We start from the raw sequence: 26,363 nt of genomic DNA, 5'->3' as shown, positions 1-26,363 counted from the left end.
GAGATGCGTTATGTTCTCCTAGCTGACTTAAATATACCTTTTCGTCTCCAGAGTTTTGAATGGAATATAAAACGGTTTTGATAAGTACGTGTACGCTGTTTGTTCTGATATGTTTCACCGGACTGAAGGCAGCGGGGCCGCCCGGTGACGGAGGCGGCTGGTGAGTCCTTGATAACCGTCACTTTAAGGCCGGCCCTCCCGCCGCCAGCTGCGGGCTGAGGGGCGGAGGAGACGGGGTTTAAACAATATGACGCCCGGGAACGGGAATAATAAACTGCATTAAACTCAACCGAAACGTTCCTGACAACTGCTCACGAGATGTGACGAAAGGTGGAATGACTTGACTAAAACTAAACTCTTCTTTATCTGACTCGAAAATAAAATTAACAAAACGTTAAATTATGTTTTGAACCACATTCATTCACGAGTGTTCCTTTCCACAGTGTTTGTTGCATGGAGCCATCTGTATGTATGTATGTATATATATATATATATATATATATATATATATATATATCCTTACGGTCATGGAAAACCTGGAACAGTCATGGAGTTTTAAAACGGTTATTTCCAGGCCTGGAAAAGTCCTTGAAAAAAATAAAACCCCAAAAGTTTAGTAAAAGTCATGTAAATGTGTTATATTCATGTAATCATGTAAATGTGTTATATTCATGTGTTCATGACGTTCATTTACGCTGCAAATGTTTATTCTTTTAATCAAACTATTGTCTCATTCATTTGAGTCATTTAAGGTTTACTGTATGCTTTGTATTCTCATTGTTAGTTTAAATACTACATTTACTCACTTTTTACTGTTTACACCCAGACTTCACTACATGTTTGTAATGGACATTTGGTTTAAAGTCATGAAAGAGTCATGAAACCCATTGGTCAGAATGTGTATGAACCCTGATAATAGGAAATAGGAAAATACATTTAAACATATATATATATATTTATTATGTATTTATTTGTTGTGTTTTTTGATGCCGTGTTTCTGTGTTCAGGTCGTTGAACTCAGACTTCAGCCTCCAGGATGAAGGTCTCTGTAACATCGATGTGTTGGACGCCTCCTCGCTGTCACACCAGCAGTTCCTTGAAAGGTACAAAGGAGCTGAAGTTTACCGAAATAAATCCGTTAAATGTTTTAATAATTATATCACAACATCAGGTACTTGTACATCCTGACTACTAGTCATCAGTGTATCTGCTGATTCAGTGGTTGAATTGTCCAGAAACAGAAAACAAGTCTTAAAATGTGACGTTCACACATTCAGATAACGATAATAATCCAGAAGGTTGTTGGTTTGTTTTTCTGACCTCACGTTGTTTCCTGCTTCTCTTCAGGTATGCGTTCAGCAGACCGGTGATCCTCAGAGGGCTGACTGATAACACGGTGCGTATTAAACCTGAGAGAAGGTTTTACATAACTGTTTATATTCAGCCACATTTATATTTATACACAGACTCAAATATTTATGAAGTCTTAGGAGGAGCCTTAAAGCATACATCTGTCAAAGAATAAATCAAATAAATGAGGAAATATGAAGAATAAATCAAATAAATGAGGAAATAAATACTTGTGGAAAGGTAAAGAATAAATACAAATAATGAATCTGTAAAAGAATAAGACCATAAATGTGGAAGCATAAAGAAGAATAAATCAAATATAATAAATGAGGAGATAAATAAATGTGGACAAAATGAATAATACATACAAATAATAAATAAGTAAATAAATGTGGAAATAAAAAGTCAATAACTATATAGACTAATAACAAAATGTAAAAAAATTATACTTATTTTCACATTTATTTCTGTATATATCTATTTCTATATTTCTTAAATACATATTTATTCATCTTTATGCATATACTTCTAAACAACCAGAAGAGTAGTTCTACTGACTTTACTAGTCAAGGGGGGCACGCCCCCTGGTGGTCAGGAGAGAGGATGCAGCTTTAACACATGAAGCATAGACTTCTATACAACCAGAGGAGTCGCCCCCTGGTGGTCAGGAGAGAGGATGCAGCTTTAACACATGAAGCATAGACTTCTATACAACCAGAGGAGTCGCCCCCTGGTGGTCAGGAGAGAGGATGCAGCTTTAACACATGAAGCATAGACTTCTATACAACCAGAGGAGTCGCCCCCTGGTGGTCAGGAGAGAGGATGCAGCTTTAACACATGAAGCATAGACTTCTATACAACCAGAGGAGTCGCCCCCTGGTGGTCAGTAGAGAGGATGCAGCTTTAACACATGAAGCATAGACTTCTATACAACCAGAAGAGTCGCCCCCTGGTGGTCAGGAGAGAGAATGCAGCTTTAACACATGAAGCATAGACTTCTATACAACCAGAGGAGACTACTGAATCCACTCCTACTGACTTTATATTACTATTAAATATAAACATGCACAATATATAAAATTAGAATAGAATAATAGTAAAATAACTAACAAAACATTAGTGCAAATAAACAACACTAATAATAATAAATGCATGAATCAACTGTTTCAGAAGTTCAGGTCGGCGTGCTCGAGGTCCCGCCTCCTGGAGGAATATGGCGGCAGTAGAATTCGGCTCAGCACGGCCAACACGTACTCCTACAGGAAAGGTAACGGTTCTCTTCTTGTGTTCCTGAACTCTGGTTCTCTTCCTGTGTTCCTGAACTCTGGTTCTCTTCCAGTGGACGTTCCTCTGCAGGAGTACGTGGACGTCTGGCTAAGGCCTCAGTCTGCAGACGTCCTCGGCAGCGGTGAGTTCAAACACCACACAAGAAAACTAGAAAATAACTATATATATATATATATATATCTCTATATATCTCTATATATATATATATATATATATATATATATATATATATATATATATATATATATATATATATATATATATCCTGCAGAAACTCTGTATTTCTTCGGGGACAACAACGTGACGGAGTGGCGCCCCCTGCTGGATCAGTACCAGTCTCCACCGTACGTCCTGCCTCAGACCAGCGGGGCGCTCAGCTTCGGGATCGCAGGTCCGTTCTCCTCACTCTGTCATAAATATATGATATCTAATATCGTCCTATGATGACATTAATCATATCTGGTTCTGGGGTTCCTCTCCAGGTCCGGGTTCGGGGGTTCCCTTCCACTGGCACGGTCCCGGCTTCTCCGAGGTCATCTACGGGAGAAAGGTGACGCTATAACCCGCTTGTGTCGCATTGATTGTTGTCCCCGCTTGTGTCTCGTTGATTGGTGTCCCCGCGATTGTTGTCCCCGCTTGTGTCTCGTTGATTGTTGTCCCCGCTTGTGTCGCGTTGATTGGTGTCCCCGCTTGTGTCTCGTTGATTGTTGTCCCCGCTTGTGTCGCGTTGATTGTTGTCCCCGCTTGTGTCGCGTTGATTGGGGGTCCCCGCTTGTGTCGCGTTGATTGGGGTCGCCGCTTGTGTCCCGTTGATTGTTGTCCCCGCATGTGTCCCGTTGATTGTTGTCCCCGCATGTGTCCCGTTGATTGTTGTCCCCGCATGTGTCCCGTTGATTCTTGTCCCCGCTTGCGTCGCATTGATTGGTGTCCCCTTGTGCCCTCACAGCGGTGGTTCCTGTACGCGCCCCACCAAGAGCCCCACTTCCACCCCAACCGCACCACCCTGTCCTGGGTGACCGAGACCTACCCGCTGCTGCCGGAGGCCGAGGCGCCGCTGGAGTGCACCATCTCACCTGGAGAGGTGAGCGTGTTCTGGTTCTGGTTCTGCTGGTTTATGTGTTCTAGTACAACGCAGGAGATGAAGGTCGAGGAGTTTTACACATCGAGCAGCGGGGAGCTCATTCTCCTGAAGAAGACATTAGTAAACACATACTGCATTTAAGATACTTCAGAAGATATATATATATATATACACGTGTATATATATATATATATATATATATATATATATATATATATATATGTGTGTGTGTGTGTGTATGTATATATATATATATATATATATATATATATATATATATATACATACATATATATACATACACGTGTATATATATATATATATATATATATATATATACATACACGTGTATATATATATATATACATACATATATATACATACACGTGTGTATATATATATATATATATATATATATATATATATATATATATATATATATATATATATATACACACACACATACACGTGTATATATATATATATATATATGTACGTGTATAAACATAATTTGACATAACGAACATCAGAACCATAAAAACCTTGTTTCTCTTCAGGTTCTGTATTTCCCCGACCGCTGGTGGCACGCCACCCTCAACCTGGACGCCAGCGTCTTCATCTCCACCTTCCTCGGCTGAGCTTCATCATCATCGTCATCATCATCAGCTGACTGAGGGAGGAGAAACTCTCAAAGCACCAAATCACCACAGTAACATTCCAGCTTTACTTAGATGCCATTTGTTGTTGTTTCCACCACGTTTTATATTTAAGTAACAATAGAAATATATATTTAATGAGTCGTTGAGAATTAAAAATGTTTTCACATTATTTCTGTGGTTCTTTCAACAAGATTTCACGACAAGAACAACAACGTTATAACAACTGTTACTTTATAACGTCCACCAGGTGTCAGGGGCCAAAGTGTCAGGGGCCCCACAGCCTTCAGCTGCAAAATGTCAACTGAAGAGACTCATAATGAACACGAAGAGACACACAACGACCACAAAGAGACACACAACGACCACAAAGAGACACAACGACTACGTTAAGATCAATAAAGTTATTATTGTCTGTAGTTCTGCAGGTGTTTGTTGGACACGTTAAGATCAATAAAGTTATTGACTCGGATGTAGAAAACAGGAACATTTATTGCATCACAACATCTGCAGCAGGTTGATCAAAGACGTGCGGCTGAAAGCTAGAAAAGTGGTTTTACATATTCAGACTAACTGGATGGTAATCTAAACAGAAACATGCTGCGTGTCTCACACTGAAGTCACGGGACATTCCTGTTATTACGAAGAAATAGAAAGTTAAAAAACAACTTCACCGTCAACAAGGAAAACAAATTGAGCCAAAAAACATAGTTTATGCACAAAGCAGCTGTCCAAAAACAAGCAAATAATATGAAAACTAAACAATAAACATCTTCATTTACTGAGTAAATATTTACAACGAACACTAGTTATTCCACCAACTGACCGGTTTCCCTCAAAAACTACAACGTTCTCTCTTTCAGCTGCGGCGCTACAATTTCCCCTCATTCAGTTTGCTAGTAAACGCAACACTTTTTCCCATTGAGCAGTTTTTCCTTCATAATCTGATTACCTGAAGATAGTAATCTGATTACCACTTCCAGTATTCTGATCAGTCAGGAGGATCAACATGAAACGAGTCTGATCTGTACAGACGGTCCTTGAATGCCTCGTCTGATAAACACAAACAGTAATACTTCAATAGTCACAGATTCTAGTTTTTTTTTAATCGTTTAAAACGTAATCCAGTTGTGCCTCATTTATTGTCGTTAGAGGCCATAAAGATATTTTATATTATACAATATTTAAAAAATAATATTCATCACGACAGACAGAGTTTTAACCCTTTAAATGTTTGTTTACATGTTGTTTCTATGAATATTAAATTATTTTCTGTAAACTAAATGCTAATAATGATTATTATTTGTTCTGGTTTATGTCGATGATTTGCAACATTTGATTTTAATGCATTTAATTATTTTTGTGCAGGAAATCAGGAAAATGACATGAGAAATAAAAAGTGGTTCAGAACTCCAGATGAAATCCTTTAAAACGGTTTTAATGAGCTTCAATGGGACATTTTGTATTATTAAAAATAAAAGGCCAAAATGATGCAAAAATGGGAAATAACTTGAAGTTTTAAAAATGTCTTTAAATATAAATTAACATCGTGCTCTTAATCCTAAAGTGCTTCTTCATCACAATTTATTTATATTTACAAGAAAATATGTCAAAAGTGCATCAAATCATATTAATTTAAATCATATTAAAATATATTATATTAATTTAAACATGTTTATTAAAGCTGTCTGATTATTACTAACAAAGCTGAAGAATAACTCAGTACATTTACTGTAGTAATGTACCGTTTTTACTAAGTACTATGTACTTTCAGGTGATCCTACTTTATACTTTATTCATCCGACAGATTTGCAAGTTATTCTTCAAACCAGGATTTAAAAAATGAAGCACTGTTATTAATTAAGTAATATTTATTAATTAAATAGTATTTAAATTAGCTGCTTGTCATATCAATGCATCTTTATTGATAATATAATAAATATAATAACATAACACTGAACAAGGAGTATTTCTACTTTCCATACTTAGATTATTTGCAAGTCAAAGTTTAAATGCAGGAGTTAACAGAGTATTTTTATACTGCAGTATTTATACTTGTGAGTACTTGAGAGTACTTGTGAGTACCTGCATCTCAAAACTGTATTTGGCTTTTTCTGATTCAGGAACTTTGATTTGTGGGTTTTTACATTCATTAAATAAATTCTCTCACTTCCCTTCTAGAAAATAAAGTGTTAGTTTTCTAAACGCTCATCAGAGTGGAACCAGGCCATCAGCTTTGGCCCCGCCCCTTGCTCTGCTCTCATTGGTCAGTAGTCCTCCACCCAGCCGTTCTCCAAAATAAAAGCATCGATGACTTCCTTCATGGCCAGATTGGGGATGAGCTGATCCTGAGTCAGCGGGGAACGCGTCACCGGGTCGAAGTGCCCGACTCGCTGCAAGAGAGTATTTATACAGCGAGGTATGAGTACTTTTACCTGGACAGAGTATTTATACAGTGAGGTATGAGTACTTTTACCTGGACAGAGTATTTATACAGCGAGGTATGAGTACTTTTACCTGGACAGAGTATTTATACAGTGAGGTATGAGTACTTTTACCTGGACAGAGTATTTATACATCGAGGTATGAGTACTTTTACCTGGACAGAGTATTTATACAGCGAGGTATGAGTACTTTTACCTGGACAGAGTATTTATACATCCGTGTATAAGTACTTTTACCTGGACAGAGTATTTATACATCCGTGTATAAGTACTTTTACCTGGACAGAGTATTTATACAGCGAGGTATGAGTACTTTTACCTGGACAGAGTATTTATACATCCGTGTATAAGTACTTTTACCTGGACAGAGTATTTATACAGCGAGGTATGAGTACTTTTACCTGGACAGAGTATTTATACATCGGGGTATGAGTACTTTTACCTGAACAGAGTATTTATACAGCGAGGTACGAGTACTTTTACTGGAACTTGGTATTCATACAGTGAGGTACGAGTACTTTTACTGGAACTTGGTATTCATACAGTGAGGTACTAGTACTTTAACTGGAGCAGAGTATTTATACAGCGAGGTATAAGTACATTTACTCGACCAGAGTACTCCTCAGTTGGACGTGTACTTGTACCTGCACCAGAGTACTCCTCAGTAGGACGTGTACTTGTACCTGCACCAGAGTACTCCTCAGTAGGACGTGTACTTGTACCTGCACCAGAGTACTCCTCAGTAGGGCGTGTACTTATACCTGCACCAGAGTACTCCTCAGTAGGGTGTGTACTTGTACCTGCAGGTACTCCTCAGTTGGACGTGTACTTGTACCTGCAGGTACTCCTCAGTTGGACGTGTACTTGTACCTGCACCAGAGTACTCCTCAGTAGGACGTGTACTTGTACCTGCACCAGAGTACTCCTCAGTAGGACGTGTACTTGTACCTGCACCAGAGTACTCCTCAGTAGGACGTGTACTTGTACCTGCACCAGAGTACTCCTCAGTAGGACGTGTACTTGTACCTGCACCAGAGTACTCCTCAGTAGGACGTGTACTTGTACCTGCAGGTGCTCCTCAGTAGGACGTGTACTTGTACCTGCACCAGAGTACTCCTCAGTAGGACGTGTACTTGTACCTGCAGGTGCTCCTCGATGTCCTTCCGGTCGTAGGTGACTCCGCTCGGCGTGATGCACGGCTCCCTCAGCAGCTCAAAGCTGATCTTTCCACACAGGAAGTCTGGGATTTCTCTCTTCTGTGGACACAGGCGACATTACGTCATCATCATCTTCTTCATCTTCATCAATAGATGGATTATTGCAACATGTTTCTTCATCACCACTGACCTTCCTCTTCTCGTCTACCTGACAGAACAGCTCCTCCATGTCGGACAGAAACTTGTCCTGAAGAGAAATATATATATATATATATATATATATATATATATATATATATATATATATATATATATATATATATATATATATATATATATATATATATAGTTAACATGAAATATGGAATCAATAGACCTCTATACAACCAGAGGAGTCGCCCCCTGGTGGTCAGGAGAGAGAATGCAGCTTTAACACATGAAGCTTAGACTTCTATACAACCAGAGGCGTCGCCCCCTGGTGGTCAGTAGAGATAATGCAGCTTTAACACATGAAGCATAGACTTCTATACAACCAGAGGCGTCGCCCCCTGGTGGTCAGGAGAGAGAAGCATCCGCTGTGTTTTATGAACAAAGTCGTCAGAATAGAAAAACCTACATGTTTGGTGTGGATGTCGTTTCTCTGGTGTTGAATTCTTCCGTCGTCTGACTTGTCTTCCTGCTCCTGTCGGCATCCCTCCAGCTCTCTGCAGATTAAAAACAGACACACTTTACTCGGCATCTACCTACTCGCGTGTTCTTCGGCGCGGACGGACCGGACTCGCCTCTTCTTCTCGGCGAGGATGAGTTTGGCGAGGTAGGCGTGCAGCTCGCTCTCCTGGCTGATCCTCCTCTCCTCCATGTTGTTCCAGCGCTTCTTCTTGGCGATCCGCAGAGCGCCGGGGATGTCGTCGCCGAAGTTCAGGCGCTGCTCTTTCGCCAGGTTGTAAGCTGGGAGACAAACGTGGAGGTGAAGCTCGGGTATGTGCGCCGCCGCAGAGCGTTACGCGCAGGGACCCTCGCACCTTTCTGCAGGTTGCCGATGGCTTCGTCGTAGCTTTCCGTCTCCAGGTGGCACTGACCCATGAAGAAGTGAGCCTTCACCGACTGCCCGTCCAGCTCCAGGGCGCGCCGGCAGTCGGCCAGAGCCTTGTGGTACTGCTGCAGCTTCACGTGGCACAGCGCCCGGTTGGTGTAGTACGCCGGGACGGACGGACTGTGGGTCTGAAACGGGACAAACGGGGTCAAGCTCTCGCCTCTGCACACGACAACCAGACGGGTAAATGTAACGCGGTCTCAATAGATATATCTTTATCGTCTGTATTCAGACTTATTTAAGTTGAACCCGGCTCTAAACCCGTCCCCGTCTCTCACGATGGCGCCGCTGTAGCAGGCCGCCGCCTCCAGGTACTTGCGGCTCAGGAAGAGGCGGTTCCCCTGTTCCTTCAGCTCCTGAGCCGACGCCGAGCAGCGCTTCTCCGGGCTTTCTGACATCCTGTCCGCCGCGCCGCCGGCAGCCGCCGCTTCAGTCCGCTTCCCAATGCTGAAGCTCGGATCCACGCGGACAGGAACCGGGACAGGAACCGGGAGAGCAGAGACTGATTTTAGCTGTGATGAGGTAGAAATACTGACCGTCATTTAAGGGGATCAGCAGCTGTTCCAGGTCGCTTCTGGAATTAAATGGACATTTTAATAGTTGGACTGACTTGTTGCGCAAAAAGTAATTATATTCATTTAAAACACTTTCTGTTCTCAAAGTCATGTAACAAGTCTTCAAAGCGGATAAGAAACCTGCAGCTCGTTCAGAGTCTAAACTGAAACTAAGAACTTCTTTTAGTTGATTTAAACCTTTAAATTACATCTTTTCATTTTGAAGCTTCCAGCTGGATCACTAAGCTCCTCCCACTTTTCTTTTACATGTTCCTTCTGTTTTTATGCCCGAAATGTAAAACTCACCGACAAAACTGTCTGTATCTATAAGAGGAAATAAAACATCTATCTTTTTAATCTGTCTTTTAATTTAGAGTAATGTTACAGACATTTATTTATTTATTTTTGCTTTAATTGTTTTTGTATTATTTTTATTGCCCGTGTTTATTTATTTTATTTTACATATTTATTTATTTTTCACTTAAATTTGTTTGAATCATTTAAATATATTAACATTAAACATGAATACAAAAATAAGGTTTGTCAAACAATAATAAAGTAAAAAAGAAAACAATATTTTATTGTTGTAGTTTTTAGTCTTGGAAAATTAAAAATGTACTGTTAATTTAATTTTTCTTTTTTTACAGTTTATAAAATATGACAATATGAACAATTAAATACATCAACAGTATTTCTGAGCAGTTTTATTATTATTTATTTCAAGGTAGTTTTTTTCAGGTAATTAAGAGCTAAAAGGTGAGGGAGTGTTTGGGGGCCTGGGATCAGTACCGACCCACCGGTACTGACCCACCGGGACCGGTACCGACGGCCCCATCTGGGCCGAATTGGAGCCGCTATGTTCGGTCGTATTTAACGTCATCGTTAGACCGGAAGCTCCTCATATTTCGTGCTTTTCTTAGTGATTGAACATGAAATGCCTTAAAACCAATCGATGACTCTGGCCGAGCTCCCTCTGACGTCACCGCTCCTCTGATGTATCCGTGCACGTGTGATCGATAGTTGTGATCAGAGACGCGAACACGCCGACGTTTTATATTTCAGCGCCATCGAAGCTGCTTTTTAAAGGGAATCATTGCACATGTGCAGCTAGCCTGCAGCTAGCCTGAAGCTAACACACTCACGTCATTTCACACCGATACATCATCAATAACATCAATAACATTACGTGACGTACCGCGCAGCTGCTGCGTCACCCTCTGAGTGACGTGACGAGGTCTTCAGAGAGAAACGCCTTATCAATTAGCTATTTCTTGTAGCTAGGTGGCTAGCTACCTGCCAACAGCTGTTTTGGGTTGATCTGTGACGTAATACGCGTCATCAGGAAACGCCCCCGACGTCAACAATGGAGAACATTTTTATTGTGGAAAAATATATAAATAGAGGTTTTCAACAATAATAAATGAATAATAACATAAATTCTATAATAATAAATAAATACATATTTTAATAAAGTCTCTTTGAAAAGATATTGCACAAATAAAATAAATACATTAAATGCATAAATATAACGATTAGTCACAGATAGAGCTAAACATGTTTTAATTGACGAAGCATCATAACAACTTTCAAACATTTGCATAGTTTATATGTTTTTGTCTTAATTATGTTTTGCATAAACAAACAAAATATTTTGCTACACTGTGCAAAATCTTTAAAAACATCCTTTAAAAAAAAGTTAAACACGAGAGTCCAGCAGAGTGTAAAATGTTCATAAAGTGCTATTGCTCCAGCTGACACTTTATTAAATGTTCTACATTAATATCAGGAGTCATAAATAAACAGCATGTTCCTTAAGTTGTCTTCTGATGGGCAGTTAAGGGGAAGTTCAGGGAAACAGTGCGCCATGTGTTTGCATTTCCACAAATATTATAAAGGTTTTTGATCTGGATCTGGTCTAATGAGGTCGAGATGTAAAAATAAAAAAATAATAAAAGTTGTGAAATCTCCCTTTTTGCATTTTTACAAATAGAGTCAAGTTTTCACAAATCTGAACCTGTGTTTTAAAAAAAAGTTTTTGACTTCTTTGTGAAAATCTAATCCAGATTTGAACAGTCTAAGTATTGTTTTTTGTAGAATAAAGTTTTCACAAATGTCAAAGCGGTTCAGACTAAAAGGCTTCAACAGAAAGGCAGCAGGCGGTCACATGACCCGGAACCGGCCCTTTAACTGACCATGGTGTCTGCTACTACTGTGAGTCAACTCCTTCTCCTCGTCTGTCACCAGAACCTTTAAGACCGTCTGGACCTGAAGACGGGCCGGGACCTGAAGACGAGCCGGGACCTGAAGACGAGTCTGGACCTGAAGACGGGCCGGGACCTGAAGACGGGCCGGGACCTGAAGACGAGCCTGGACCTGAAGACGAGTCTGGACCTGAAGACGGGCCGGGACCTGAAGACGAGCCGGGACCTGAAGACGAGCCGGGACCTGAAGACGGGCCGGGACCTGAACCCTGAACTATAAAGTGATGAGATCTGGTCCTAGGTGTCTCCTCAAGCGCTGGTCCCCTGCACCGGTCCTTTAAAGTCCTCCGTGCTGAGATCTCATGTGAGGAGCCGGTCTGGGGTCAGAGGTCAGAGGTCAGAGGTCAGAGCGGTCGGGGCTGATGCAGACCTGCCGTCTCCGGGCTCAGGGCCGGACTGTGTGAGGCCTTCGAGGGACTCCAGTTCCCCAGAGAAGCCTGGACGGCCTTCCGGTGAGCCAGCCGGTGAGTGATGGAGAAGCCGGCGTTTCCCTCCAGCTGAGACAGAACCACCAGAACCTGTCTGAGGTATATAATATATATATATATATATATATATATATATATATATATATATATATATATATATATATATATATATATATATATATATATATATATATATATATATATATATATATATATATTCTACTTGATATGAAACATGTGAACACAAGCTAGTCTTTATGTCTCTATATTTATGTCTTTATTTTATGTCTCTATGTTTATGTCTCTATGTCTTTATGTCTATGTCTCTATGTTTATGTCTCTATGTCTTTATGTCTATGTCTCTATGTTTGTCTTTATGTCTTTATGTCTATGTCTCTATGTTTATGTCTCTATGTCTTTATGTCTATGTCTCTATGTTTGTCTTTATGTCTATGTCTTTATGTCTATGTCTTTATGTCTATGTCTTTATGTCTATGTCTCTATGTTTGTCTTTATGTCTATGTCTTTATGTCTATGTCTTTATGTCTATGTCTTTATGTTTATGTCTTTATGTTTATGTCTTTATGTCTATGTCTTTATGTTTATGTCTTTATGTCTATGTCTTTATGTCTATGTCTTTATGTCTATGTCTTTATGTTTATGTCTTTATGTTTATGTCTTTATGTCTATGTCTTTATGTCTATGTCTCTATGTTTATGTCTTTATGTCTATGTCTTTATGTCTATGTCTTTATGTCTTTATGTCTATGTCTTTTTGTTTATGTCTTTATGTCTATGTCTTTATGTCTATGTCTTTATGTCTATGTCTTTATGTCTATGTCTTTATGTTTATGTCTTTATGTTTATGTCTTTATGTCTATGTCTTTATGTTTATGTCTTTATGTCTATGTCTTTATGTCTATGTCTTTATGTCTATGTCTTTATGTCTATGTCTTTATGTTTATGTCTTTATGTTTATGTCTTTATGTCTATGTCTTTATGTTTATGTCTTTATGTCTATGTCTTTATGTCTATGTCTCTATGTTTGTCTTTATGTCTATGTCTCTATGTTTATGTCTTTATGTCTATGTCTTTATGTCTATGTCTTTATGTCTATGTCTTTATGTCTTTATGTTTATGTCTTTATTTGTATGTCTTTATGTCTATGTCTTTATGTCTTTATGTTTATGTCTTTATTTGTATGTCTTTATGTCTATGTCTTTATGTTTATGTCTTTATGTCTATGTCTTTATGTTTATGTCTTTATTTGTATGTCTTTATGTCTATGTCTTTATGTCTATGTCTTCATGTCTATGCCTGGTGAACCTGTGCAGAGGGGGGATGCTGTCCACGGTCTTCAGGCTGCTGCGCGTGGACACCACGTTGAAGCTGTCGCTGCAGTCACATGACACGTGGAGGTGGTGCCGCGGGTGTCTGTTCTCCACCATGACGATAAGCCCCGCCCAGCCGTGGGTCAGGTAGTAGCAGGTCATCCCCTCCCTGCCCTGAGGGAGGCAAAAGTACCGCGGCAAGAAAAAAGTACTGCGTTCAAAACTTTACTTCCTGGATGAATGTTCCTGCAGCATTCATGTTTAATCTACATAACACCATAACTCTAACACAACCCTAACCACAACTCTAACCCAACCCTAACCCAGCCAGTACCTCGTGTCTCTCTCCTTTGGTCTCCGTCAGCTGGATGACGGCGTCGGCGATGGTGGTGCTGGAGGCTGGGAGCTGCTCCACCACCACTAGCCGGGAGCTGTAGACCGCCAGCAGGAAGCCGGGCTCCTCCGACCGGCCGCCGCCCGCTGAGCGGACACAACGGGTGTTAGCAAAAACTTTAGATTCATGTTCATCTGGTTCAAGAAAAAGTCTGAATTTCTGTGATTACATTTTTTTTTACACAATGCATGTTTTATACTAAAAGATTACAAATAATTACAGAAATACAGATGCAAGAAAAAGTGAACATTAAAAACAACAGAAATAATAAAAAATTAAAAAAGCAAGTTTGAAAAGATGAGTTTTAAGTTTTCTCTCAGATCTCAAGGGAGAGTTTATTTTCTTTATTCTATTATGTAAATGTTTCCATTTCTGTAAATGTCTTCGCTCAGAGTTAGTTTTCCTGGTTCCACAGAGATAAATGCACCATACTGCTATTTCCTCTAAAAACCTCACGCCTTGTGCATGTTCTGACCCCCTCACTGGTCCCTTACTGGTCCCCTTACTGGCCCCTTACTGGCCCCTTACTGGCCCCCTTGCTGGGTCTTTTACTGCCTCCCTTACTGGTCCCCTTACTGGCCCCTTACTGGCCCCCTCACTGCCCCCCTCACTGGTCCCCTTACTGGCCCCTTACTGGTCCTCTTACTGACCCCTTAATGGCCCCCTTACTGGTCCCCTCACTGCCCCCCTCATTGGCCCCCTCATTGGCCCCTCATTGGCCCCCTTACTGGTCCCTCATTGGCCCCTCATTGGCCCCCTTACTGGCCCCCTTACTGGCCCCCTTACTGGTGGCCCGCGTGGCGGCGCTGGTCCAGTGGTTGAAGGCGCAGCAGAGCACGGCGTACTCTCCCGGCTCCAGCATGACGTCGCAGCCCACGAACCTCCTCACCGAGCGCTGGCTGTGGGCCAGCAGGCGGCCGAGCGCCGGCGTCCCCGAGCGGTCGAAGGAGACCCGGAACAGCAACAGGCACAGGTCCAGCAGGTGGCTCTGGGCCGTGTCCCACCGCCTGAGGACGCAGGAGGCGGGGAGGTTGGGTTCGTGCAGGACTCCGCCCCTTTTTATGACCTCATTGCATCAAGGCTGACTCACAGCGAACTCGGGACGTAAATGTAAAAAACAAATGTGAAATCAATCCAGACATTTTACGTTTCTGCATTGTTACATAGTTCCTACCGGCTGCCCTGCTGGAACAAAGCCAGCTCCATGGCCGTTCTCTCCAGCACCGTGATGGACGCCACCGTCACCGGTACGTCGGCGCCTCGTGGAAAAACACCCGGCGCCCGGACCTCCTGCCAGTCTGAGTGAATCTTACAGATATCCACCGAGTCAAAGTACCTGTGTGTTCAAATACACAGGGTCAGTGATCATCCACACGTCCATGAGACACCACCAGGGGGCGACTCCTCTGGTTGTATAGAAGTCTATGCTTCATGTGTTGAAGCTGCATTCTCTCTCCTGGCCACCAGGGGGCGACTCCTCTGGTTGTATAGAAGTCTATGCTTCATGTGTTGAAGCTGCATTCTCTCTCCTGGCCACCAGGGGGCGACTCCTCTGGTTGTATAGAAGTCTATGCTTCATGTGTTAAAGCTGCATTCTCTCTCCTGGCCACCAGGGGGTGACTCCTCTGGTTGTATAGAAGTCTATATAAATGACTCTACTTCTCTTGATGTATTCCCTCAGTAAACATTGTAAACATGAGTTTATGTCTCAATCTCTAGTTTCAAGTCTTCTTCAATACAGCATGATGTTCATTTAGTAAATTATTAATTATATATATACATATCATTATTATATTTAAGAGACCACAATACTTCTCTAACTCCTTCGTTAACTCCCGATCTACCTGATGAAATCCCAGAAGTCCATCCAGAACAGGCCGTCCTCGGCTCGCTGGGCGCACAGCTCCCTCTTCAGGTGCGGAGGCCAGCTGGGCCAGTCGTCCGCCCAGGGCCCGGTCCAGGAGAATCGACCCCACGGGTTCCTCAGCTGCAGCAGCCTGGAGAAGAAGACAGGAAGCAGAAGCGAGACGCTATTAGAGCTCAACAGAAAGTACTGAGGACGAGCCTGAACAGGTTGGAGGTGTAGCATGTCTCCAAGAAGTTACAGAACACTCTGTATTTAAAACATCCTTCATTTAGTAGAAATATTTTCAGATTTTGTGACAATTAATTAAAGAATGTTTCACCGCCAAAAAAAAGCCGAAAGATAATACTGCTTCCACACCAAGTCTTCATCAAGTCTTCAGTCTTGGATTTGGATACTTTCACTTTATCTCCGTGCACATTTACTGGACCGACTGGAGGCCTCACCTGTGGCCGTCCACGTCCCTCACCTCCAGGACAGAGTACGCGTGTCGTGGTCGTAAACCCAGGGACTCGTACTCGGCGTCATCCACCTTCATGTTCCCGCCTCCGCAAGACGCCCCCATCAGGAAACTAGCAGCACGGAGGCATAAAGAGTCAGGACTCGTTTGTAATAGATCATTATTTAGAAGGACCCTCCTCCTGACACCCACCCAGCTTCCTTGGAGCTCAGCATCTTGGCCCAGATGAGGTCTGTGTCGATGGGATCCTCCTTGGGGTTGGTGGCACTGGTCTGGAGGGCCAGCGACTCGCAGGGGGCCCCAGTCAGCGTGGAGAGGCCCTCGATGGCACGACCGGCCTGCAGAGCGAAGTAGGAGCCGTGGAGCTTGGCCAGCGCCTTTTCAATCAGAGCCACCCAGAGCTGCTTCCGCTGGGCCTGGAGAGGGAGGGGGAAGGGATGAATTATCTCCTGTTCAACAGCTTAAAGTCACATCGATGATGAGCAGAGGAACGTCACGCCTCAGAGGTGAAAGGCTAATCACTAGATGGGCCAACAAGGTATGGCTTTATATATTTGTTTTATAATAATAATGACTCTGGACTACTGGGAGTAGTGCAAAGGATGAAAACCAAGATGGCGACAGACGAAAACCGAGATGGCGACGGATGAAAACCAAGATGACGACGGATGAAAACCAAGATGGTGGCCGACGAAAACCAAGATGGTGGCCGACGAAAAACAAGTTGTCGACGAATGAAAACCAAGATGGTGACGGACAAAAAACAAGATGGCGACGGACGAAATGAAAACAAGATGGCAACGAACAAAAACCAAGATGGTGAAGGACGAAAACCAAGATGGTGAAGGACAAAATGAAAACCAAGATAGCGACGAACGAAAACCAAAATGGCGACGGACGAATACCAAGATGGCGACGGACGAAAAACAAGTTGGCGACGAATTGAAAACAAGATGGCAACGAACAAAAACCAAGATGGTGACGGGTGAAAAACAAGATGGCGACGGACAAAAACCAAGATGGTGACGGACAAAAACCAAGATGGCGACGGACAAAAACCAAGATGGTGACGGACGAAACGAAAAACAAGATGGCGACGGCCCAAAATGCCAAACTCGAGGCTTTAAACCAATGGGTGACCAAGCAAAAACGTCCTCGTGACGTCTCCATACCTGAGAGAAGAGGAGGTGCGTACCTGAGAGAAGAAGAGGTGTGTACCTGAGAGAAGAGGAGGTGTGTACCTGAGAGAAGAGGAGGTGTGTACCTGAGAGAAGAGGAGGTGTGTACCTGAGAGAAGAGGAGGTGCCCGTTGTCGTCACACGGCAGCATGTCGTCCACCAGCACCGTGGTCCAGCAGCCGTCTTTGCACAGACGCACCTGATAGGCTCCTTCTGCACACAGCGAGCGCGTCACCATCACCTTCTGCACCAGGTCGGGCCGCTCGGCCAGAACCGCCAAGGCACTCAGGAACCTGTTCCCCAAAACATCACAACACGGCGAGCAACGACCCATCAAAACCAGCTTCTCAGGGTCGCTGTGGAGTGCACTTCATCTCTGAAGCATTTTAATGCAGATATTGTTATTCCAGTGGATTGATCATCTACTCTCAGATCCTTTAATTAAGTAAAAGTAGTAATACTATCGCATAAAAATACACTTAATAACACTTAAATCACTTTGGTCACTTTAATTACTTTCAACTGGTGCAAAGTAAATACATTTAAATACTTTTTATTCTGTCTGTATATATAATATTGCTATTGTGGATTATTTTCTTCTTTACGGTTTTTATTACTGGTTTTACTGTTTATTTATATTACTTGATTTTTATTTTACTATGTCTCTTGTGTGCACTGCTGCTGTAATCATATTTTATCTTATATGTTCATACTAATGTTAAAATACAAATACATGTGTTCAAATACTAATATTATAAGTTAAAGTGCTTCAAAGTATTATCAATTAATGTACTCGAAAGTACTCATGATGCATAAGTGTAAAATTATAGAATACAATATCAGTGCATTTATTATATGAGCATATATATATATATGCTCGTCAGATCTGTGCTAAGTACAGCATGAGTGGGTGGGCTCACCAGCAGTTACCCAGAAGGCCTTGCAGGATGTCGGACGGCCGCAGCGTGCGGAAGACGCACCACGTGACCGCGCGCTCCCGGGAGGTGCAGCAGCTGATGTCTTGTGGGCGGAGCCACTTCCTGACGCGCCGCTGCACGCCGTCGTCTGCCGGGAAGCCCACAGACTGCGGACCGGGAGGGAAGCTGTCGTCCACGAACGTCACGGCGTTCTGGGAACAAGCCAATCAGAGCGCAGGAAACAACCTCAGGTGAGTTGTGGGGGAAAGATACGGAACAGACAAATGTAAAATAAAAAGTTCAACATTAGCTTGAAACGTCAATATTCAGATTCAAGCGTTAAAAAAGGAAAAATGATTTAAATTGTTTGGTTATTTAAATTGTTTTGGTTATTTATATTATATTTGTTTTATTACTGAGGATAAAACCTTTTATGTGATTCTGTTAGAAAATAAAATCACTTCTGATAAATTGTGATTTTGTGGCATCTGTTTGTGTTTCTGTTGAAAAAGAGACTTTTAAGTCGCTCATCATCATGGTGTTAAGTGTGAACTTGGTGCGGGTGATGAAGAGGAAGAGGAAGAGGAAGCACCCACCTCCCTGCAGAAGCTCACGATGTTCTCCCACAGCTGCTTGGCTTCTCCTTCGTCGCTCTGTCGCAGCGCCTCCACCGGCGTGCTCTCCGTCCTCTTCGGCGCCGGCGCCGGCTGCAGCGTGGCGGCGTGCCGCTGAGGCGTGTGGCAGGCCAGGCAGTGCGGGGCGGCGACGTCGTTGATGAGGGTGCACGCGGGACACGCCCACTCCTCCGGGCTGGCGGCTGCGTCGGCGGCAACGTTTACGCACAGCGGGAACGCCACGGAAGCATCCGGCGCGGGCGACAGCGGCGACATCTCCTCCTTCAGGATGCTGAGCCGTCTGCCGGGCGGCAGCTCCGGTTGGGCGGAGAGTTGGCAAACGGCGAGCGTCGACGGGGAAGGGCTGGCGTGGGGAGTTTGACCGAGGCCCTCTGGAGGCGGCACCTCTCTGCGGCTGCAGGGGAGCGGGTGGCGGTGAGCGGAGGAGCCGAGCGCGTGAGAAGCTTCCACCGATGAGCTCTCCCCGCCGGTCGATATGGAGAGCGGCTCTCCGGTTGGCTCCTCCGGCGCGAGCAGGGCGGCGGCGGGGATCAGGGGCAGCGACAGTTTGCGCGGCCCGCCGCACGCGGAGCAGGACATGGAGGTCGGCGTGTTCTGCAGCGTGCACCTCAAACACTCCCAAACCAGGCTCTGGATAACGGCGTCCTCCGGCCTCAGGGGTCCGGAGCAGCTGCTGGAGCGCCGAGGTCCATGGCTCGTCCGTGGCCGGTCCAGGGACGGGTCCAGGGACGGGTCCCCGAGGGGCCGGTCCAGGGACGGGTCCCCCCGGGGCCGGTCCGGGGCGCCGCACAGCGAGCAGGCCGGCCGGTCGGCGGGGTTGGACAGCGTGCAGCGGGGGCAGGACCAGCGGCCCTCCTCCCCGCCGGGCCCCTGCCACGTCCACCGGGCGTCCGGCCTCCGCCGGGGGGCCTCACAGATGGAGCAGCGGGGGGCGCCGGCGGCGTTGAGGAAGGTGCAGCAGCCACAAGCCCACTGGCTCCTCTGCACGGGCATCGACCCCGAGGAGAAACTGGAGAGGGAACAAAACACATGCAGTATATCCACAAGAAGCTGCACGGAACTACGGAACACGGAAAGAACGAGTTCAATAAGGATTAAAGGGTTAAATTCTGTAAAGAAAAATGTTTGCAGAGATAAACACATGTAATTCTGCATTCTTCAGAACTTTGACAAAAGAAAAGTGTTAAAATTATGGGGAGGGGAATTATTTTCATATTCCCTGAAATTATACATTTAAATTTACGATTAAATAAAATAAAAATTGTCAAAGAACCACATGGCTTCAAACAGAGCCGGGCACTGTGACTGAATCATATCATATTCTGCAGTGACGTGAATCTGCAATGAAACTCTGGTTCGCTCCAGGATCATAAAGTTCTGTCTCATCTTATTTGGTTTCCCGATGGTCCGACCTGAACTCCTTCCAGCCGCCCGTCTGCGGTCTTCAGGGATTCCTCTGCTCACGTTACGCTTCCTGTCTGAGACACTGGACTCCTGATGGAGGCGTTATGAACGCAGCGCAGTAATTATTAATAAGAGGAAGGCTGAGGTTTACTTTATATCCAACTATTCATGAAACATTCATGACCACATTCTGGAGCTCGGCATTCTCCACAAGTGTAGAAGATAAATGTATTCAGTCGTCAGCTGCATGAATTAATCATCACGATTACTTGTTTTCACACGTGGAGTTAACAAACAAACAAGACCAGAGACGCGTGTTCGGGTGTCGCTGTTTCAGAGCTTTTAAAGCTGCATCCTCTCTTCTGACCACCAGAGGGCGACTCCTCTGTTTGTATAGAAGTCTATGCCTCATGTGTTAAACGCTGCATTCTCTCTCCTGACCACCAGGGGGCGACTCCTCTGTTTGTATAGAAGTATATGCCTCATGTGTTAAAGCTGCATTCTCTCTCCTGACCACCAGGGGGTGACTCCTCTGGTTGTATAGAAGTACATTCTAACATGTTGGTCGCCTAAAAATTATTCAGTGTTCTGTTGTATTTAGCTTCACCCTATAGTGTCACTTCTGGTTGCAAAAAATGGTCCCAAAAACAAAATGGCGACGGACAAAAGACAAGACCAGAGGTCTTACCTGCGCTCTCTGTGCCGGCCGGGTCGGGGGAGCTGCCGCGGCAGGGAGGCGCTCTGGCTGCTCCTCAGACACCCCATGACGGGGGAGGGCGGCAGAGCGGCCCCCCGGGGCCCGGCATCGTCTCCCTCAGCCTCGTCCACCAGGGAGGAGGTGGAACCTCCCATGATGCACCTGGCTCAGCGGGAGGCGGCGCGCTGAAGGAGGAGAAGGAGACAGAGTCGGCATTGATTCTGTGGAATCCCAAAAAAACTCATATCCCAAATATTCTCTGATTCCAGCTTCCCTTTATCATAAGAAGAACCAACACTACCACTTTAGTTTTAGTCCACAGGGGGCACCAGAACCAACACTACCTCTTTAGTCCACAGGGGGCACCAGAACCAACACTACCTCTTTAGTCCACAAGGGGCACCAGAACCAACACTACCTCTTTAGTCCACAGGGGGCACCAGAACCAACACTACCTCTTTAGTCCACAGGGGGCACCAGAACCAACACTACCTCTTTTGTCCACAAGGGGCACCAGAACCAACACTACCACTTTAGTCCACAGGGGGCACCAGAACCAACACTACCTCTTTAGTCCACAAGGGGCACCAGAACCAACACTACCTCTTTAGTCCACAGGGGGCGCCAGAACCAACACTACCTCTTTAGTCCACAGGGGGCGCCAGAACCAACACTACCTCTTTAGTCCACAAAGGGCACCAGAACCAACACTACCTCTTTAGTCCACAAGGGGCACCAGAACCAACACTACCTCTTTAGTCCACAGGGGGCACCAGAATCAACACTACCTCTTTAGTCTTTAGTTCTTCGTAGTAACTTTACGTATCGAGTCCACACATTCTTCAACGTTTCATATGAAATTACAAGAAAAGAAAGCGTTTGTTTTCACATAAAATAATAATGTGTAACTTCTTCCTGAAAGTTGAGTTTAATAACTTGTTGCACCTCCGTGATAAAGACCATGCGGTGCGACTGAAAGCTCCAGAAGAGCCACACAGTGGATCCTGAGGCATTGCAAGGTCAAGAGCGGACGCTTAGCCCCGATGACGTGAGGTACACAATTAATTAACACAATGAACATGTAATGTAAAAACACCAAACATATTCTCTATCGTAGCTACACATTCACATCATGGTAATACAACAATAGTGTGATAAATGTATTATTTAATCAACGTATTCTGGCTCTACGGTCTTTATTCAGATTAAAAGCGCATCATATTTATACTTCAGTGAGCTCACTCTCTCCTCTCGTGTCCTTGGACAAGGACCTGAACCCAGGAGAAGACCTGAGGACCTGCAGCTCCACGTGAGGACTCGTCCTCCATCAAGACCACTTCATCACGCCTCAAGGAATTTATCCTGTTTCTGTCAAAAATGCATAAAAACACAAACAACTCGTCTGAAGACCGAAGCAGAGGACTTCTCTTTGTGGCTTTGAGGAATCCTCAATGCAGATGCTTCCTGCTGATGGAGAAGTTCCCGTATGGACTCAGGTAACTGGCGCACCTGCAGTCCGGCTGCAGAGGACACTGAGCCGGACTCACCTGCCGGACTCACCTGTCTGCAGGCGGACTCGCGGCTCAGGTGAGGAGGTCCGAGACCACCGAGCATCTCTGTAGTGTCAGCCCGATGTGCAGAGTCACCGCCGGGCTCCTCTCCTCTCTCCTCTCTCCTCACCGTCAGTGGAGCTGCAGGGAATACGAGACACTTCCGGTCACGACCTTCACAATAAAACCACATTTAGCCAACATTTTGGGTTCAAACTTTCATTGTGACAACAAATCCAAAGAAAAACATTTTTTAAATGTTCTCAGATCATCAGAACGAGAAGATATTTTATTTTTATTTCCGTGAATCTTTAAATCAACTAATAGTTCAAGCACTAATTATGCATAAACAACATTTTACACTTATATAAACGTAATTTATAATTTAATTTCGACTTAATTATTGTTGTGGAAATTCAAATCGGATTAATTAAACTTAATCTGGGGTTAGCACACCGGGTTTGGATGCTTCTGAGCAAGGAGAGTATGTTTTATCCTTACCGTGACGTCTGCTGTGCTTTTATTGTGAAGGTCGTGTCGCTCTGTTTCCGGGACGTTTTCGGGCAGCAGCCGGACGGATCGACCGCTCCTCCGGTGAAGACGCGGATCTTCTTCCCGTCCCGGTTCTCCACGCGGCTCCTCCGTCCTTCACAGCCACGTGCACACGTTATAACACATTTATTAAAGTATTTATCTCTCATCATTGCTGCTTTCTGCTCAATTCGAGATAATACACCAAACTCTATTATAAATAGCAGCAACTTGGAAAACATACATGTATAATATCATTATTATAACAAATAATACTTTAGGCAGCATTTTAATTCCGTAAAGAAAAGGCAATATTTAAATGCTTTTAATCTGTCCACTGTTATAAAACTCAAACCTGCTTTGCTTCATGTCATTAACAGAGTTTACAAGTTCAAGTAGAATGTGAAAGTTTCTTTGACATATAATAACTTTACCTTTTAATGCCTTTAACGCGGTATAAATGTATTTATTTATTCCAGATATAATTTAACCCTAGCTAGTTTACTTAAAGTTAAACTTGTAAGCAGATAAAAAGTTGTTTAAATGTATAAATAAATGCTCCTTTGTGTGGTGCGAGCTATTTATTGTATATTACTGTATATTTAACATTATACATAGTTATGTTAAGTCTTTGTGAGGAGGAAGAGTCTGGAGTCTACTGCACTATTCCTCCTTCAGTACTTTGTTTAAAGTATACTTTACTACATTTCAGAGGGAAATAATGTACTTTTTAATATCACCTTATTTATTTAACATCTTTAATTAAAGTTTGAAATCGGGAAAGTATGATTTCAGATTGAAATATTGTACTTTTGCTCAAAACGTTAATAAAAGTATTTCAGATGTCAATGAGCTGTGAAACGAGAGATTCTATAAACTGGAATAAAAATCTGAATTAATCACCTAAAAACAGAAATCTACCCAAACATCAGACAATGAAACTAAAGTTATTGCTTTAGAGGAGAGATCAGACAGCAACACGCACTGGACATCACATCTGTGTGAAATCTGATTTAATCATTCATAAAACTCTTAGAACGCCAGAAATACTCCTCAGATCTCCCAACATTGAGAAGTATGACCCAGCGTTTGATTATCAAAAACTCTTTAATTATCAAACACACTTTAATGATCAAACACTCTCATTTACTAAAGTTCTGGCTTTGATAATGATCAATAAGGAAGGATGACATATGGAGCGGACCAGAGCGCTGGAGGAGCTCACAGTTTCTTCTGATGAACAAAAACATTCAACAGATTTGTGGTTGTTTGTTTTACAGCTTTCCCCTGAAGGCACCGCGGGTCCCAGCTGTTTCCCTCTGCAGGCTCCGCCTCCTCTTCTTCCTCCTCTTCTTCTATGGTGCTTTTCTCCAGACCTCCTTTCCAGAAATAAAGGTGGCTTTGACGTTGAGGGCGTCATCGAGCAGAACCAGGTCTGGGGACAGGAACCCAAGGAACACACAGAACACATCACACTCACAGAAACACAAGAAACACACAAAACACATCAAACTCACAGAAACACAAGGAACCGATAAAACACACGGAACACACAGAACCCAGTGAATGTTTCTGCATCCTGACCTGCGTCGGAACCAAAGTCCAGGGTTCCTTTCTGCTGAGTGACGCCGAGCAGCTGAGCCGGATGCAGCGAAGCGGCTTCCAGAGCTTCTTCTACGCTGCAGCCTGTCAGATCAATAACATCGAATATTAATATCATATGAAACATGTGATTATTTGATTCATACGAATCACGTTCTTTAGTTTTCTGAAACTACAAACGCACCATTTCTCTCCAACACGTTGACGGCGTTCTCGGCTGCAGAACAATTTATTACAAGAATTATTAAAAAACAAAATAGCACAAACTCACCTGCGGCGTGTTTAAAGTGACGCACACACATGTCCATCGGGGCGATGCTGCCGCTGAGCGTCGTCGTGCCTAAAAGACAGAAAGAGTTCACCAATAATCAATTAAACTAGTTCCTGTTATTGATCCTGATCAGTTCTGACCCCTCTCAGTCGATTGTCAACCATCAGCGTGAACAAAGTTTCCTCCTCCAGTATCCAGGAGATCATGTGATCAGGACATCATGACGTTTCTCTAGACTCTGATCTCTGATCATGTGACTTATAAACAACCAATCAGTGTTTAGACCAACAGGAGGAGAGCTAGTAACGTTAGCAGCACCGCTAATGGAGAACCAACAGGAGGAGAGCTAGTAACGTTAGCAGCACCGCTAATGGAGAACCAACAGGAGGAGAGCTAGTAACGTTAGCAGCACCGCTAACGGAGAACCAACAGGAGGAGAGCTAGTAACGTTAGCAGCACCGCTAACAGAGAACCAACAGGAGGAGAGCTAGTAACGTTAGCAGCACCGCTAATGGAGAACCAATAGGAGGAGAGCTAGTAACGTTAGCAGCACCGCTAATGGAGAACCAGCGGTGGTTCCCTTCAGTTACATGGTGATGCCTTCAGGCTCTGCTCAGTGAAAAATAGTACTGGCTGAAGGTAAATGATAACGTTCTCATGGTGCGTTCATGTGTAGTCTAGTAAAATGGAGTGTTGGTGATTAAGTAGTACTTATTTATATTTGCTCCCTTTTCCCTTTTGTTTTCTGATTGTAGCTTCGCTAATAACAGCCTTGTCAATAACCTCTGAATCAGACCGATCGGAGGATCAATAACTTGAATACAGGATCAAAAACATGATCAGTTCACGGACCTGCCACGTAGGCGTGGAGGCCCTGGATCTCGAGGACCTGCTGGCCCAGGGTGTGGCGGCCCGGTGGGAGACCCATCGCCGCGATGGCGTCCGTCACCAGCACCAGACCTGGGGGGACAGTTTAGAGGTGAGGACAGGAAGTCTCCACAGGAAGTGACATCAGCGGCGCCGACCTCTGACCTGAAGGGTGAGCCCGGTGGGCGATGCGCAGGGCGGCCGGGTTGGTGTGGATCCCGTCTGCGATCATGCCGTAGTACACCGTCCTGCCAGCAGGGACCTGGTCACTGGTGAGCAGGCCCACGATACCGGGGTCCCTGTGGTGGAACTGGGGGGGAGAGGAAATACTATATTACAGTCGAAGTACTAA

General features: G+C 43.9%; 4 protein-coding genes across 4 annotated transcripts in view; 1 reads left to right on the top strand and 3 right to left on the bottom strand.

Annotated features, from left to right (window-relative positions):
• Window positions 1-59: 59 nt before the first annotated feature.
• Window positions 60-4,596, top strand: jmjd8 (jumonji domain containing 8; the record flags this gene model as incomplete). The annotated part of the gene is made up of 9 exons (XM_079232927.1): window positions 60-160; window positions 1,008-1,103; window positions 1,348-1,396; window positions 2,521-2,617; window positions 2,690-2,758; window positions 2,909-3,028; window positions 3,120-3,187; window positions 3,584-3,718; window positions 4,276-4,596. 9 exons carry the CDS (start codon window positions 60-62, stop codon window positions 4,354-4,356), a joined length of 816 nt encoding a protein of 271 aa, XP_079089053.1. The 3' UTR covers window positions 4,357-4,596.
• Window positions 4,597-4,848: 252 nt separating this feature from the next.
• On the bottom strand, window positions 4,849-9,472 carry LOC306750247 (E3 ubiquitin-protein ligase CHIP-like). The gene is made up of 7 exons (XM_079233647.1): window positions 9,347-9,472; window positions 8,998-9,196; window positions 8,758-8,923; window positions 8,592-8,679; window positions 8,166-8,222; window positions 7,958-8,074; window positions 4,849-6,767 (listed from the first exon to the last, which is right to left on the bottom strand). The coding sequence occupies exons 1-7, from the start codon at window positions 9,464-9,466 to the stop codon at window positions 6,642-6,644; spliced, it is 873 nt and encodes a 290-aa protein (XP_079089773.1). The 5' UTR covers window positions 9,467-9,472; the 3' UTR covers window positions 4,849-6,641.
• A 2,755-nt stretch (window positions 9,473-12,227) lies between these two features.
• On the bottom strand, window positions 12,228-21,345 carry LOC306749414 (calpain-15-like; the record flags this gene model as incomplete). Its single annotated transcript, XM_079232707.1, has 12 exons — window positions 12,228-12,405; window positions 13,637-13,815; window positions 13,976-14,121; window positions 14,822-15,042; window positions 15,210-15,371; window positions 15,880-16,032; window positions 16,346-16,471; window positions 16,552-16,775; window positions 17,647-17,830; window positions 18,458-18,666; window positions 19,051-20,098; window positions 21,182-21,345. The coding sequence occupies 12 exons, from the start codon at window positions 21,343-21,345 to the stop codon at window positions 12,228-12,230; spliced, it is 2,994 nt and encodes a 997-aa protein (XP_079088833.1).
• Window positions 21,346-24,349: 3,004 nt separating this feature from the next.
• amdhd2 (amidohydrolase domain containing 2) overlaps window positions 24,350-26,363 on the bottom strand; it is a 3,954-nt gene continuing 1,940 nt past the window's right edge. The window contains exons 7-11 of the mRNA XM_079232647.1: window positions 26,177-26,321; window positions 25,997-26,104; window positions 25,145-25,213; window positions 24,856-24,957; window positions 24,350-24,706 (exon numbers count right to left, since the gene is read on the bottom strand). Coding sequence (XP_079088773.1) covers window positions 24,627-24,706; window positions 24,856-24,957; window positions 25,145-25,213; window positions 25,997-26,104; window positions 26,177-26,321 — 504 coding nt within the window. The 3' untranslated portion in view covers window positions 24,350-24,626. The remainder of the gene's footprint in view (window positions 24,707-24,855; window positions 24,958-25,144; window positions 25,214-25,996; window positions 26,105-26,176; window positions 26,322-26,363) is intronic.

The sequence above is a fragment of the Taurulus bubalis genome (genome assembly GCF_910589615.1).
Source record: "Taurulus bubalis genome assembly, chromosome: 17".
Taxonomy (NCBI): domain Eukaryota; kingdom Metazoa; phylum Chordata; class Actinopteri; order Perciformes; family Cottidae; genus Taurulus; species Taurulus bubalis.
This window is presented reverse-complemented; position numbering and strand designations above follow the sequence as displayed.

Excerpts from the sequence above, each read along its gene's own strand:
- LOC306750247 (XM_079233647.1), bottom strand. The coding sequence starts at position 9,466 with ATGTCAGAAAGCCCGGAGAAGCGCTGCTCGGCGTCGGCTCAGGAGCTG. Across the intron at positions 8,223-8,591 it reads ACGACATCCACACCAAACAT|GACAAGTTTCTGTCCGACAT; the intron begins GTAGGTTTTTCT and ends ATTTCTCTTCAG. Across the intron at positions 6,768-7,957 it reads ACATCGAGGAGCACCTGCAG|CGAGTCGGGCACTTCGACCC; the intron begins GTACAAGTACAC and ends ACTCTCTTGCAG.